Consider the following 13,511-nt stretch of genomic DNA (forward strand, 5'->3'; position numbering starts at 1 on the left):
AAAACACAGCAAAATAGATTGACCATTCTGCATTTGAAACTGATAATAACATCTTAGATAGTAAGAAAATTTCCTTAAGGTTCCAACTCTTTACATGTTAAACTTTAGACGGTGTTAGTGAAAGAAGAGTTGTTCCTTGAACATTTAAAGTTTAGATGTGGATCAGAGTTTCTCTCAAACTCTGTGACTAGAGTCCGTTTCTGATATTTACTAAGCATACTCAGTGTGCTCTAAGTTACGGGAAACAGAAACCTGCAGTCTCTGTGACAAAAGTTTTCACTGTGCATTAAAAGCATGGTTTTGTGCTTGCTGAAGTCACCGATACCAGCCACTCTGCTGACCTAGAATGAAACATAAATGGAAATGCAATACACAAACCCACGTTACCTTGAACTGTCAGAATGTTAGTATTATGTTAATATGCTTAAGTATCCTAAAATCCTAAAATTGCAATGACATGGACACAAGTATATGTGGCTAGGAGGGAGGTTGGACGTGTGTGCATATGCGTGGGTGGCTGATCTCAGACTCATGTGGAGGGTGTGTGCAACTCTGGATCTTGCTCCCACCTGTGCCTTTATTCAGGTCTCACTTAGGGCTGGTAAGAAGCAATTAATTTGTTCCCTCATGCACATTTATCAAGAGCTAATATGAGAGAGGGAGAGGTGTTAAAGAGGCGTCTCTGATTAAGCCACCTGATAGGAAAGCAGATGGTTGACATGCCCTATCTCTTATCAGAAAGACTCAAGGGTTATATCTTGTGCATGCTGGCAGTACTTGCCTAACCCATCATGCCAGTAAAGTATTAGAACTGAATCATCTTCAAGAAAGAAAACACTCTTTATCTGTCTGTCTGCATTTTTACATGTCACTCATCTCCATAGTGGCAGGGCTTCTGCGAACAAGGAAGGTTTGTGAGCTGAGGGAAAGATATGTTTATGTCTTTCACATCTATTCCCATGGCTACTTGTTTCTCTTACAGGCCAAATTAACGGATTCTAGTTTTTTGAGAAAGGAAAACTCAGCCCATCAGAGATATTCTAGGTACCAAGACATAAGGTTACCTTTCTTTCTGATTGTGTGATTGATTTCTACCACAAACTTTTTATCTGAATACAGAGACTGTTGATGACAAACTACATTAATAGCTTGAAGTCAAAGAAAGACACTGGTCTTCAGTTCCTTGGAAAATGCTTCTCTGTGCAGTCAAAAATTAATTTAGGAGCCACAACTTGCTACTTATCTATTTGAATGTGTTTGGAGAATAAAGGTGGTTAGGCTTCTGTCTTCAAACTGAATTCTTCTACTGCTAGCTTTTAAAAGAACATTTTCCTTTTATGCTCTTCCTCTTTTCTCTTCTTTTTCTCTGTGCCAGAGTCAAGGTATTAAACTGTGCTATTCCTAAGGCTAGACCACAGGCTACCTTTGCAATGCAGACATTGTGCAAGGCCTGGGTAATTGCCATTTCACTGCAGGGAGGAGTCTCATCAGGAATAGAAGAGGGTGTATTTGCATTATTTTTACATAGAGGATGTAAGGGAACCGGCAAAAGAAGGAGAAGAACCAGCTTGCAAGACACCCAGGAAGAGCTACCATCTCAAAGAAAACATGAAGAAAGGTTTGGTTTTGTTTTTTTCCCCTAGTTTGAGAGTCAATTTACTTAGGGTTTTGGGGTTTTTTTTTCCCTCAGAGTGGAAGGTTGAACAGCCTGGCAGGCTGGTTTCAGTCCCACCTTCCAGACACATTAAAAAAAAAAAGGCGGGAGGTGGTTTGTGTCAAATGAATCTGCACGTTGGTCATTAAATTACAAAGGGCCTTTTGCAAGATTCTTCATATCTCAGCTTCTGTATGTAGCCATTTAGTAGTTTTGCTGTTCTGCACTACCAAGTATAATTAATGGTGGTCCATGAGATGATCATAAAGTTTCCCCAAATAAATGTCCAACTGGAATCCTTAGAAGGCAGCAGACAACTGAAAGGTGAAGAAAATGAAGTAACACATAAGGTCTGACTTGTTAACCTGAATTTTATTTTGTTGTACATTAAAACAGTTGTGGTAACACTGCAGAAGATGGCACATGGATTACTGTTTTCTTAAGAGTAAGTGGGCAGTAACTTGAGAAACACTGTAAAGGAGAGAACTGACAGGACTTGAATGTTTATGACATCTATGAGCATATCTGGGTACACAGTAGTAGTGCCACTGCTTAGAAAACTTCAGGGAAGGTAACAAGGGAAAAAGTGATAGCATAGAGTATAAATCAATGCTAAAATTTCATTTAATGTATTTAACACAGAGACCATCATTTACAAACTAGGTCACCAGCTGTGAAAGCTGTAGGTCCCTCAGCTCTTTGGAAAATTAAACTGTTTCTTTACATGTCCAACAGTGAATTTGGAGGCGCAACTGTATAACTGCATCTTCCCATGTATGGGTAAAACTTGACTTTTAACTTACCTGGTGGTGTGGTTTAACCTGGCAGGCAGCTAAACACCACACAGCTGCTCTATCTCTCCCTTTCTCAGCTGGGCAGGGAAGAGAAAATATAACGAAAAAGCTCATGGGCTGAGATAAGGACAGGGAGATCACTCAGCAGTTACCGTCATGGGCAAAACAGACTTGACTTGGGGAAAAATCAGTTAATTTATTGCCAATCAAAACTGAGTAGGGTAATGAGAAATAAACCCAAATCTTAAAAAACCTTCCCCCCACCCCTCCCTTCTTCCTGGGCTCAACTTCACTCCCTATTTCTCCACCTTCTCCACGCAAGCAGTGCAGGGAGACAGGGAATGGGAGTTGTGGTCAGTTCGTCACGCGTTGTCTCTGCTGCTCCTTCCTCCCCAGGGGAGGACTCCTCACGCTCTTCCCCTGCTCCAGCGTGGGGTCCCTCCCACGGGAGACAGTCCTCCATGAACTTCTCCAACATGGGTCCTTCCTACGGGCTGCAGTTCTTCACAAACTGCTCCAGCGTGGGTCCCTTCCACGGGGTGCAGTCCTTCAGGAGCAGACTGCTCCAGCATGGGTCCCCCACGGGGTCACAAGTCCTGCCAGCAAACCTGCTCCAGCGTGGGCTCCTCTCCCTCCATGGGTCTACCTCTTTGGTTCATTGGTGATACTGAAGAGGTAACTGATGTGGGTGATGTAGCAGTGGAATAATGATAGATATTAGATGGGCCATTGGAAAATCCCATAGCCTGATAGCACAGGACCCATCTTGAACCTAGAGCTCTGTTGGGAACAACTTGCTATTTTCCTGGCTTTTCTGTTTAGTTAGTGTAACTCACTGGTAATGCAGAATTTGATCAACCAGAGTGCAGAATTTGTAATGATCTTTCCAGTTAGAATTTTCTGAATTATATCCATTGTGGAACATAGGTTTGGAAGGGGTCCCAAAAGATCACCTAGTCCAGCCTGCCCTGCATCCAGACTAAATATATCAAGGCTAGTACCAGCATGCTTATCAAACTTTGTTCTTAAAAAATTCCCGTGGAAGAGATTCCACAATTCCCCTAGACAGTCTGCCAGTGTTAAAAAATCCTTAGTTGGAATGCTGATCAGCAAAATCTTTTAAGTATTTCTTGTCACAAATGAAGTTGACTCTTTCATGTCTTTCTGCTGGAGCCATAGGGAAAAGCTGATCAACATCTCTCTAATGAGCTTGTATGTATCGGAAAGCTGCATCTCGCTTGAAACTTTTATTTTCTTGACTAGGCAAATCTAATTCCTTCAGCTTTTTCTCAAAGGGTTTGTTTCCTAAACTTCTTGTTCTTGTTATTTTCCTGTTTCTCTTCAGCTGTGTTTATATTTCTAAGGTGTTCAGCCAGGACCAGACACAGTATGCCACTTGGGGCTTCAGTGCCATGCAAAGTTAAGAGATCAAACAAATTGTCTTGTATATGACACACCTGTTAACACATTCCGGAATTAAATGCATTTTTTGGCAGTGGCACTACTACTGTTGATTTATATTGTTCATTATCCGTACAACCCTAAGATCTGGTTTTGCTGTATTTCTGCCTAGTCAGGAATTCACATTTTTTATTGATGTCTGTTTCCTAACACTAATATTTTATATTTCTCATTACTGTTTTTTTTCCTTGTTGGTTTTTGGACAACCTGTCCAATTTTTCAATAGCATTTTGGGTGTCTGATCTCATCCTTCCTAGTGTTTGCATCCCCTGCCATTGTTTTGAGGTTATCAGGTTTTTTAGCACAAATTTTACAGGCGTCATCTAAGTTGTCAGTGAACATACTAAACAAAACAGAGCTTAGGACAGACCCTGAAAGGCATCTTTTTGAGGTGCCTTTGCATTTTGATGAATAACCACTAATGACCGCTATGGTGTTCTATCAGATGCCTGCACACCTTCCACTGGTTGTATTTAAGATGTCATTCTATGAAAGTGTCCTGTGAGACAGTGCCAAAAGCCATACTAGATGTGTCATGTCCATTGCCTTCTGTTTAGCCAGTGAGCTTAACATTACTTAAAAAAAGGGAACCTGATTTAGCACAAATGCATTTTGCCCATTTTCCATGTGCTTTTTTCATTCTATTGAATTAATTCATTCTATCTGAAATATTTAAAACACAATTGCTCCAAACCTTTCTGAACATAGCAATTAAGATATCTGATCTGTCATTCTCTTCTAGGAAACTTGAGGTGTGGAGAAACATCTTCCCAAGGAAGGGCCCATTTGAATGCATTAAAAATACTTTGACAGGTAAGACCAAAACTGCCCATCATGTTTTTCCTTTTTTTTTTTTTTCTCCTTTTTTTAAAACCTCTTCTTAAGGTCTTTGCCATTTTAAAATAGTTAAAGTGTATTTTCCCTTGTTCTGGTTCCTTTCTTTCTTCTTTTTCTAATGACACCATGTCCTTGGCTCTGTTTTTCCTGACATGGGGTTGCTATTTAAAATTACTCTGAAAATGATGCTAACTTTTAGTATTATTTCATAGTAGTTATTTTCTGTCATTGAATTGGTTTATTTCTCTAATGTGTCTGTTTGGAGTGGAGGGTGGAGAATTATGTCTCAAAATGGTTATGACAATGATGATAATCTTATCCCTGCTCCCTTTATAATGCCTGGTGTGTTTTCTTTATTAAGCGTGTTGCCATATAAATTGATTGTTAATTACATTTTAATTACTTCTTTCTCATCTTTCTTACAATACTTGTGTTATATATCACTTATCAGTGATGTATAAATTACTACAAGTTACTTAATAATGTTCCTCCCTCTCATAGCTGTGGGTAAAAGCAAGTATCTACCTTCTGCATGGGTTGAAGTGCGTTCTGATATTTACATAGTCTTTTTAAAAGTTATTTGGTCTGAAAGAGGCAAGTCCTAAGCATATGGTTCAATTTTACTAGCATTATTTAGCAACCCTTCTAGTTTTCTTTCAACAAAAATCCCCATTTTACACTGCCTAAGTCTACTTTACAATTATTCCCCAAAGATCCCACAAGGAACCAGGGCTATATTCATAGTATTGTATCAACAGGTAGGTAATTGAGAGGTTTATAATATAAATTTCCATCTGCCCAACTGCAACCTATTTAGGAGATTGTTGTGAAAGACAATACTATGTGCTCCTCTACCATTTCACCAGGGGATTTCAAAGTGATTTATAAGACAGAGATATAATTATAGGGAAGTTGAGCTTGGAGAGGAAAGTGATTGAGAGGAAAGTGATTTGCCAGAACGCAGGGCAAGATGCAGGGGACTAGTAAACACACTTTAGCAAACAGAAGTGGGTAAAAACATTTGTTCCCTGGGGAGAGAAGGACTGAAGAGCTAACGAGTGAATTTATTTGTGTTTAGGACACAAATATTTTTCAAGAGGCTTTTGTTTCAAACACAGGAAAATACTCATCTCAACTGCTGGAAGACTGTTCCATGACCTAAGTATATAATTGTCAGGAAGTTCTGGGCCCTGTGTCTGTGCTTTATCACATTCAGTACTTCGACATCTGAAGTTCTTACAAGCTTCTGTGAGCCTGTATCAGCAGGGCTCCTCTGATTTATACTACCTGAGAATCTAGCCTCAGTAGAGAATATAAACTCAGATGAATTTTGGTTACGTTGCCCTGTATTTTAAGGGGATGCAGTAAGGGTTTTGCATGCCAGCCAGTCAGCCAACCCCCAGTCAGAGTGATGTTAACGTTTGCGTTCCCTTAACTTCAACCCACTGTTGCCAACTCTTCCATTGCAATCATCTTAAACTCTGGTATCTTGGAGTTTACTCCTTTACAATAATTGCATATTCTTTCCATGCCCCATTCTGTCACTGCTTCTGAGTCAATGTTAGCATAGAAAGGTTTTTTTAATCTCTCCACCTCAATCAGTCCCTCTTGGCTGCCTGTATTTGTTGTTACTCTTCAGCAACTTTGTACACTTTGCCTATCAAATGCATGGAATTCAATGCCATAGTCTACGTGCTATTGCACTCGTGCTATGTAAAGTGGATCTATTCCTATCTTGAAGCAGTGATTCTGCATATGAAGCAAACAGTCTGAATTTTTTAAAGTTTGGGGGCCATATATTGTAAATTTATGCATGGTTTGCTGCTTTCTTATGGTATTCCTGCTCTTGGGGGTTCTCCTCCTCAGTGAAGCTCTGTGTTGGATTATTTTTTTGCTTTGTATTGAGCTCAGTTTTTCAAGAGTCTGTCCCTGCTTTAATTTTATGTTGACGTTTTTAATAATATCCCTCGTCTTCATTATTTTACACGTAATTAATAGGAGCAGCAGAATTGTCTCAATCACATGCTGTGCTGTTTACTTGCTCTTGTAATTCTTTAAAGGAGAGGATTAATTGCAGCTTCCTCTGGCTTCATCTATGCAAAGGCTTTAAATAAGACCATTCATATCATTGACCCTTTGGTGTCAATTTGACAAAATTCCCATCTTCCCCTGTGGTCCAGGGTTTGGACGATCTGAATCAGCTTTCCATTCAAGTTAATTATTTAGCAACAGTTTCTTGCATTGCCAACCCTATGCATTAAAACGTCGAATCATGCCACAGAGGATCATAAAACTGGCTTTAACGATGATGTCCAGTGAAAGCCTGCCTGCTTTTAAATGCAGCACGAAGACCAGCCAGGCACATAAGACAATTGTCCAAGTGTTAATTTCTGCTTCTACAGGCAACGACCCTAGCTCTTTTTTTAGGGTATCCGAGATTCGTACATAATCGGCTGTCTCCAGACACCGCGGCTATAAGGAAAACCCCAAGTATCAGAACACTTGTCATGAACGGAGGGAAAAAATTACACGTTTCTCTTAAATAGCAACATGTACGCTGGCCAAAGGGCTCGGCAATGAGCCGTTTCTGAAGGGTGTTTGGCAAACGGGGATGGGAGAGGGAGAAGGGGCTCTACCGTTTGCCGTAGGTACAGCCAGCCAGCACAAGCCGGGCAGCGGTGGCAACGCACGGGGGAACCGCTCAGCCACCGGAGGATACCGGGCAGCCCTGCGGCGGGCGGCCGAGAGCCCGGGGCGATGCTCCTCGGCGGCACTGCGGGAGCTGGGACAGCGAGAGCCCCGAGAGCAGCGGGGTCGCTTTCGGAAGGGCTTCTCCGCCCGCGCAGAGGGAGCCGCACCCGCGGCAAGGGCGGAGAGGGGCCGGGGGCGCGGGGCGAGCCCGGGGGTCCCGCCGCGGTGCCGGGCGGCGGCCCCAAGGGGTGGTGAAAGAGGCGGGGGTGGGGGGGGGGGCTCTCGCTGCGGAGCCGCGGCCCCGGGACCGCCTCTGCCGCGCCGAAAGTTTGCGAAGTGCCTCGGCGCTGGGGGGAGCGGGGCGGGGGCTGCCCCGGCGGGGCTCCTCCTCCGGGGCCGGGCCTGGGCCGGGGCCGGGCGGAGCGGGGAGCGAGCCCCCAGCCCCGGAGCTGCCGCGGCTGCGGAGGGAGCGAGCGGCGGCCGGGCCGGGGTGCTGCGCGCAGGAGGAGCCCGGGACGTGGCTGCGGGCGGCCCGGGCGCTGCCACCATGAGGCGGCGCGGCGGGGGCTGCCTCTCGCCCGCGCCTCCGCAGCTCCTGCTGCTGCTGCTGGGAGCGCTGCTCCGCGCCAGAGGTAAGCGGCTGCCGCGGCGCCCTCTGCCCCGCGGGGGGCCCGGTCGCGGCGGCGGGGAGCCTTGCCCGGGCGGGGAGCCCTGCCCTGCCGCGCCGCTCACCTGCCCGCGCCCGCCGCGGCACGGAGCCCCTGCGCTGCCCCGCCGCGGGACAAAGGTCCGTGTGCCCCGTCCCGCGCCCGGACGCGGGGCTCTCGCCCGCTCCGTGCCGCGGCGCGGCCGGCGGGGTGCCGCGGCGGGCCGGGGCGCGGGGGCTGGGGCTGGGGCGGCGCTGCCCTGGCCGGGCGGCAGCGCAGGGTCCCCGCCGCCCACGCGGCCGCTGCCCCCCGCGGAAGTTTGGCGGCGGCGGGCGCGGGCTTTGTTCCCGCGGTGCGAGCGGCGCGCCGGGCCGGGGCGGGCGCGCAGGTTGCCTCGGAGGCTGCCGTGCCCGGCGTGTCGGGACAGCCGCCGCTCCGGAGCAGGAATGCAGCCGCGCACCCGCCGCGACGGGCCCCTTAAAGGTACAGCCCGGCTCTGCGGCGGCGCCCCGGGCTACCTGGCTCGCCTCGGCGGGGACCGGGAGTCCTCCCGCAGCGCCCTGGCAGAGTGGGGCCGGGGCGGGAGTGGCACCAAAAATAGTGGCGAGGGGGCAGGGGGAGGGGTTCGCTGCGGTCTTGGCGATCAGGGAAGCAGTTCCGTGAAGCCTCGCCGGTGAAAACTTATCTTTGTGGTTGCTCTAGCCACTGAAAAGCAGTCCCTGTTTCTTCCTCTTGTGCGGTAGTGCTTTATTTTACAAGTGCGCCCGGTGGAGGAGAAAACAACTAAACGCTTCGCGGAATTGTTTATAAAGAGTTGGAAGGCTTTTGGGGGAGGGGTGCGGAGAGGAGATACGTACCTCGCTTCTCTCCCTTCACTCCTTTGGCAGCTGCTGTATAATTTCACCCATCCGTTTTCTCCTGTGCTACTCTGAAATTACAGGAAGCATTTGCAGTAGTGCCGCTGACCTCCATCATTCTACAAGTATTGCCTCTGGGGCACAATCACATGGGGTTTGGGTTTCAAGTAATATTATTTCTCTTCTAACAAGAAACCTAATTGCAGGCAGCTTTGAAGAGGGTGCTAAACCAGCTTGGAAAGGCTGAGTAGAGTTCTGCAGTTTTGTGTATCAGAAAATCTGCTTTTTAGAAACCAGAAGTACTCTTTAAGTTCCAAGTGCCGCACAGATACTTAGCTGCAGTCTAGGATTGAGAAGGATCTAAAGCACAGATCTTAGTATAGGTGCAGATCTGGATGTTTTTTATTTTGGCTGTTACCCAGGTGCTCCTAGTTAATGTGTCTGGGCTGTTAACAGCCATGTGGGGGATGTCTGATTGTAAAGTGCAGGTTTGCTCGTAGGTGGTTGTGCCTTGATGTCTCCAGGACGCTTTTTATGGCAGTTTGCCTCTCTTTCAAGTAGTTCTCCCATCAGTGCACTTTCCTGTATCCTCCTGTCAAATGAATGTCAGTTTATGACTGGATGTGCCAACTGCTTCCAGAAGTAAGTATCCTCTTTCCTTCATGGGAAGATATGCTTTGCAATAAGAACACAATTCCTGAGCAATTTTTTTCCTGTTTGAAGCAAGGAAAAACATGAGGAGGTGTCAGGATGGAGGTGGCAGCGAAGATGCCAAAGTTTGTGATGAGTTGGTCTTCCTCCCCTTAGCTAGAAATTTGTCACCGTTGTCCTTTAGAAGTACCTGTGGGGACGGCGTGCAGCTTAACTGTCATAAAGCATCCACAGCCACAGAACTCACGATGCCAAACAAGTAAATTTTTAGAAGTGCTTGGTCGTTTACCACCGTACCTCAATACAGGAGCAGGTAAAGCAAACAAGTCTGCAAGGTTGACCTTTGACCCTCTTTTGGTGGATAGTGGTGGTTAAAACTAGAGAAGTCTGTGCCAAAAAAAAAAAAAAAAAAAAGAGGTCTGCAAGTATCTTGAGCTCTTGGAAAAGGGCGTTGCAGGTAAAAACGGGTATACAGAAAGAATTTAAAGCTAATGGCATGCACTGCTGGTGGGTGGTGATGAAGAAGGGCCTGATGTTATGATGGTCTGTGTTAGTATAAATGCAGAATGTCACAGAACCTGTCTGGGTGATGTCCTTGCCATTCTGGCTCCTGGAGTTCTGCCAGAAAAATACATGGCTAATATCAGAGCTTCACTCCCCAAACGTCTTGACTACATTTTAGAGTCACAAACCTGAATGTGATACCTCTATAGAAGTATAGTTTGCAGTGGGAATCGCGATCTCCGCTATGTTTGCTTGGCATTACTATTGGTTCTACAGCTCTCAGCCAAGTGCAAAATGCCTGCTTTCCTGCTGTCAGCTTCGAGCTGATAATGTTCTGCTTCCTGGGTGTGCTGAGGGTACTGGGTTTACTGTTGACCAGGTTGGATGATATTCACAGATCTCATGATCACCCTGAATTATCCTGACTGTTTCTTTTTGTCAAAGTAGTGAAGGCACTGAGTAACATCCCCACTTCTCTAAAATGAAGATGCTGCAGGAGGCTGACAAGTTGTGGTGTTGGGTTTTTGTGTTTTGCTTTATTTTGTTTGGTTTTGTTTTTGTTGTTTTTTTGTTTTTAAACAATTCTGTGTCTACTAAAACATGGTAGCATTAGTGGAAAAGCAAAAAGCATAAATCCTCCATTCGTTTCATTTATTTAGTGTAGATAAGCAATTTTCTTCTGTGTTCTCTTTCCAAAAGCTTTCAGTGGTATGCTTTAGCACTGCTTTCTGCAATAGAGAATCCCTTCTTGCATCCTGGGAGTGTGGGTGTATGTAGCAACCAAGTTAATAGGTGCTTAGTTTATACATAAAGTGCTTGCATTTCCAGAGTGTCTTGTGAACCTTGAAGAGGGATATTCTGTTCTTGTGGGCCACAAAATGGGATTTCAGTAAACTTGGAGATGTTTCTCTACATTCTGTTCATTGAAGTTACAGAAGAAAATGGGGTTGGATATAAACATTATCCAGTTTGTAGTTCAATCCAGAAGGCAGTACTTGCTGTATGTTAACTAGAAAAAGAAATTGAAGTGATTTGTACTTTTTTTTTTTTTTTACTCCTAAAAACCTGTAGTTCTCCAGACTGGTGAAATTAACATTAAAAAATAATTAACACATTCATTCTATGAAAATGATCTATAGTCTGATAGTCCTCATGAATCTTCCTGCACTCTTGTGAAATAGACAAATACTATCCTTGTTTTGTAAATGTGGGAAGTGAAGTAGAAATTGTCTTGCCCAAGGCCAACTCCGTTTGCCCCAGAATGCAACTTACCATTGAACACAATGGAATATATGCTTCATAACACTTATAAAAGCTGATAAAGAGATGTTATCTTGAAAACCAGTCAAGGTTTTAAAAATAGATTTAAAAAGTAAGTGCACGTCCTACATCTTCATTGAGTTCCTCTGCTGCTTGTGACTTTTGTGGCTATTTCTCTTTTTAATAATACTTCTATTTCTCTTGTTGAAAATCAAAAGATCCATAAAACCACAGAAATTTTACTGACTATCCGTTGGAAAGGGTGAATTGGTAAGTAAAGTGTTATTAAAAGAAACGCATAAGAAAAGTGGACACTTTATTTCTCTAGTCCTCCGTTATTTCCACATTAGCTATTTGTGATGTTATCTCAAAGGCGTTTACGTAGTAAGGTGATATATATGCATGCACACTTAAACTGGCGATCTTTTAAGATGTCTGGCTTTACCTGATACAACATCCAGAGCTGGAGCTCTGGCATGCAGCAAACCCACTCCATTAATTGGCATACTGTATTTAGTGGCTGGCTGTGTTTCACACAAATCATGGCAGAGAATACTAACTGTAATTGTCGTCCATGAATCTAATGTGCTTGATGGTTAGGCTCTTGCTTTTTGTGTCTGTAGTGCCTGTGGTTCTTTGCCATGACTGTTCTGTTAGGCATTACTATTTTATGGGATTTGTTGACTATTCTGCGTGAAGACTGGGCACTGTAATGCTTCTTGAATCTCTTCTTTCTATATTGTCTTCCCTGTAGATTTCCATTTCCCTGGAATAAAGATAGTAACTATATGGATCCAGGGACCTGTGATTCTGTAGGCTTGTGGTTTATTCATGCTGTATATCTGGTCGCTCTGGGACTGTTACCTTGGGAGTATTTGGCTGCCATCCTGTTGTGGGTGAGTTCATGTTCAGGTTTTTTGGCTTTCCAGGCATTTTTTTGCCTCTGTTATACAGAACTGCCTGTTAAATGCTGAAGTATTCCAGCCTATGTATTTAGTCTGAGAGACTCTTGAGCTGCAGTCAATGTTTCTGTGAGGGGCGGAATATCTTCTCGGCTGCTGTGAGCCTAGACGAAAGGAGACCCACTATGCAAGGGCATGGAAATAAGTTTTCATAAAGACTTTATTAACATCAAACAGAGCTGATGTTTGTGGACTTTTGCCTTGCTAAATTGTGGATGACTGTAACTCCTCATACCAAAGAATTGTGTTTGTTGTTTAAAATAGAAGAAAAAGAAAAAAGGGGATTGAACAGTCGGGAGCCTGATTCTGATGGCATGAGATACATGTAGCAGGATGCTTAATGTTAGCACAACTTTGGGTTGTGAAAAGTAGTAACAGAAGCTTCTGTTTTTCATCAGGTTCTTTTTGGATCATTAGATTTTTATGTATTTAGCCACCAGTAGTCAGCAAATCACAAACCATTAACGGACAGTATTGTATATGCATATTAAAAGTTTGTACTGCAAATTGCAGTTTTGTCAAAAAGTGTATGACGGAAGACAGTGTAAACTCTTGTTTCTCAAGTTGTTGTATGTTAATAGCAACTTTCTAATGTTGCAATACTCAGAACTAAGAAGCACCAGCTATTTCCCCTGAATAGGTTAGGATGAGAATAAAATTCACCTCCCTGTACTATGGCGATGAGGTTGTTTAAAGAAATGTTATCCAGCAAAACTTCCAGCAGAGAATGTGCTTGCCTAAAAACAGACCCCATATTCTGTAGTGTCAAGGTGAAGTTTTATTCCTGGAGTTAAATTTACCAGCAGTGAGATGTTATCGTGACTCCAGGCAGGGGAGACCCCTCTCCTGGCTACCAGCATGGTGACTTCCTCCGTATGCCCTAGCAGGGCATAGTCTTCTGTGTCTCTTTGTTGCTGCCTGACAGCCCCTCCCGGCTGCTGGAGCTTTCTGTTTCTATTGCATAGCAGCAGTTCTTTAATCAGAAATCTTGTTAGTATTCAAGGATAATTGATCCGACTCTCTGGTAGGGGGTGGGGACCTAGCCTTGCATCCTTCTCCTACTTGCCACCCCCAGTTTGACCCCTGTTGTCTCTTTGTTTTCTCCTGTTAAGTTTGTGCCAGTGATGTGTGTGTGTGCTGTTTTTCCAAGCAGCCTGAAGTTGGCTGTAACCAAGAGCAGCAGTTAAATAGAG

General features: G+C 44.5%; 1 protein-coding gene across 1 annotated transcript in view; it reads left to right on the forward strand.

Moving 5' to 3' along the window:
* Positions 1-7,984: 7,984 nt before the first annotated feature.
* Positions 7,985-13,511, forward strand: part of LRP4 (LDL receptor related protein 4) — an 84,786-nt gene continuing 79,259 nt past the window's right edge. The window contains exon 1 of the mRNA XM_075713019.1: positions 7,985-8,069. Within this exon, the coding sequence (XP_075569134.1) occupies positions 7,985-8,069 (85 nt within the window). The remainder of the gene's footprint in view (positions 8,070-13,511) is intronic.

The sequence above is a fragment of the Pelecanus crispus genome, chromosome 6 (genome assembly GCF_030463565.1).
Source record: "Pelecanus crispus isolate bPelCri1 chromosome 6, bPelCri1.pri, whole genome shotgun sequence".
Classification (NCBI taxonomy): Eukaryota; Metazoa; Chordata; class Aves; order Pelecaniformes; family Pelecanidae; genus Pelecanus; species Pelecanus crispus.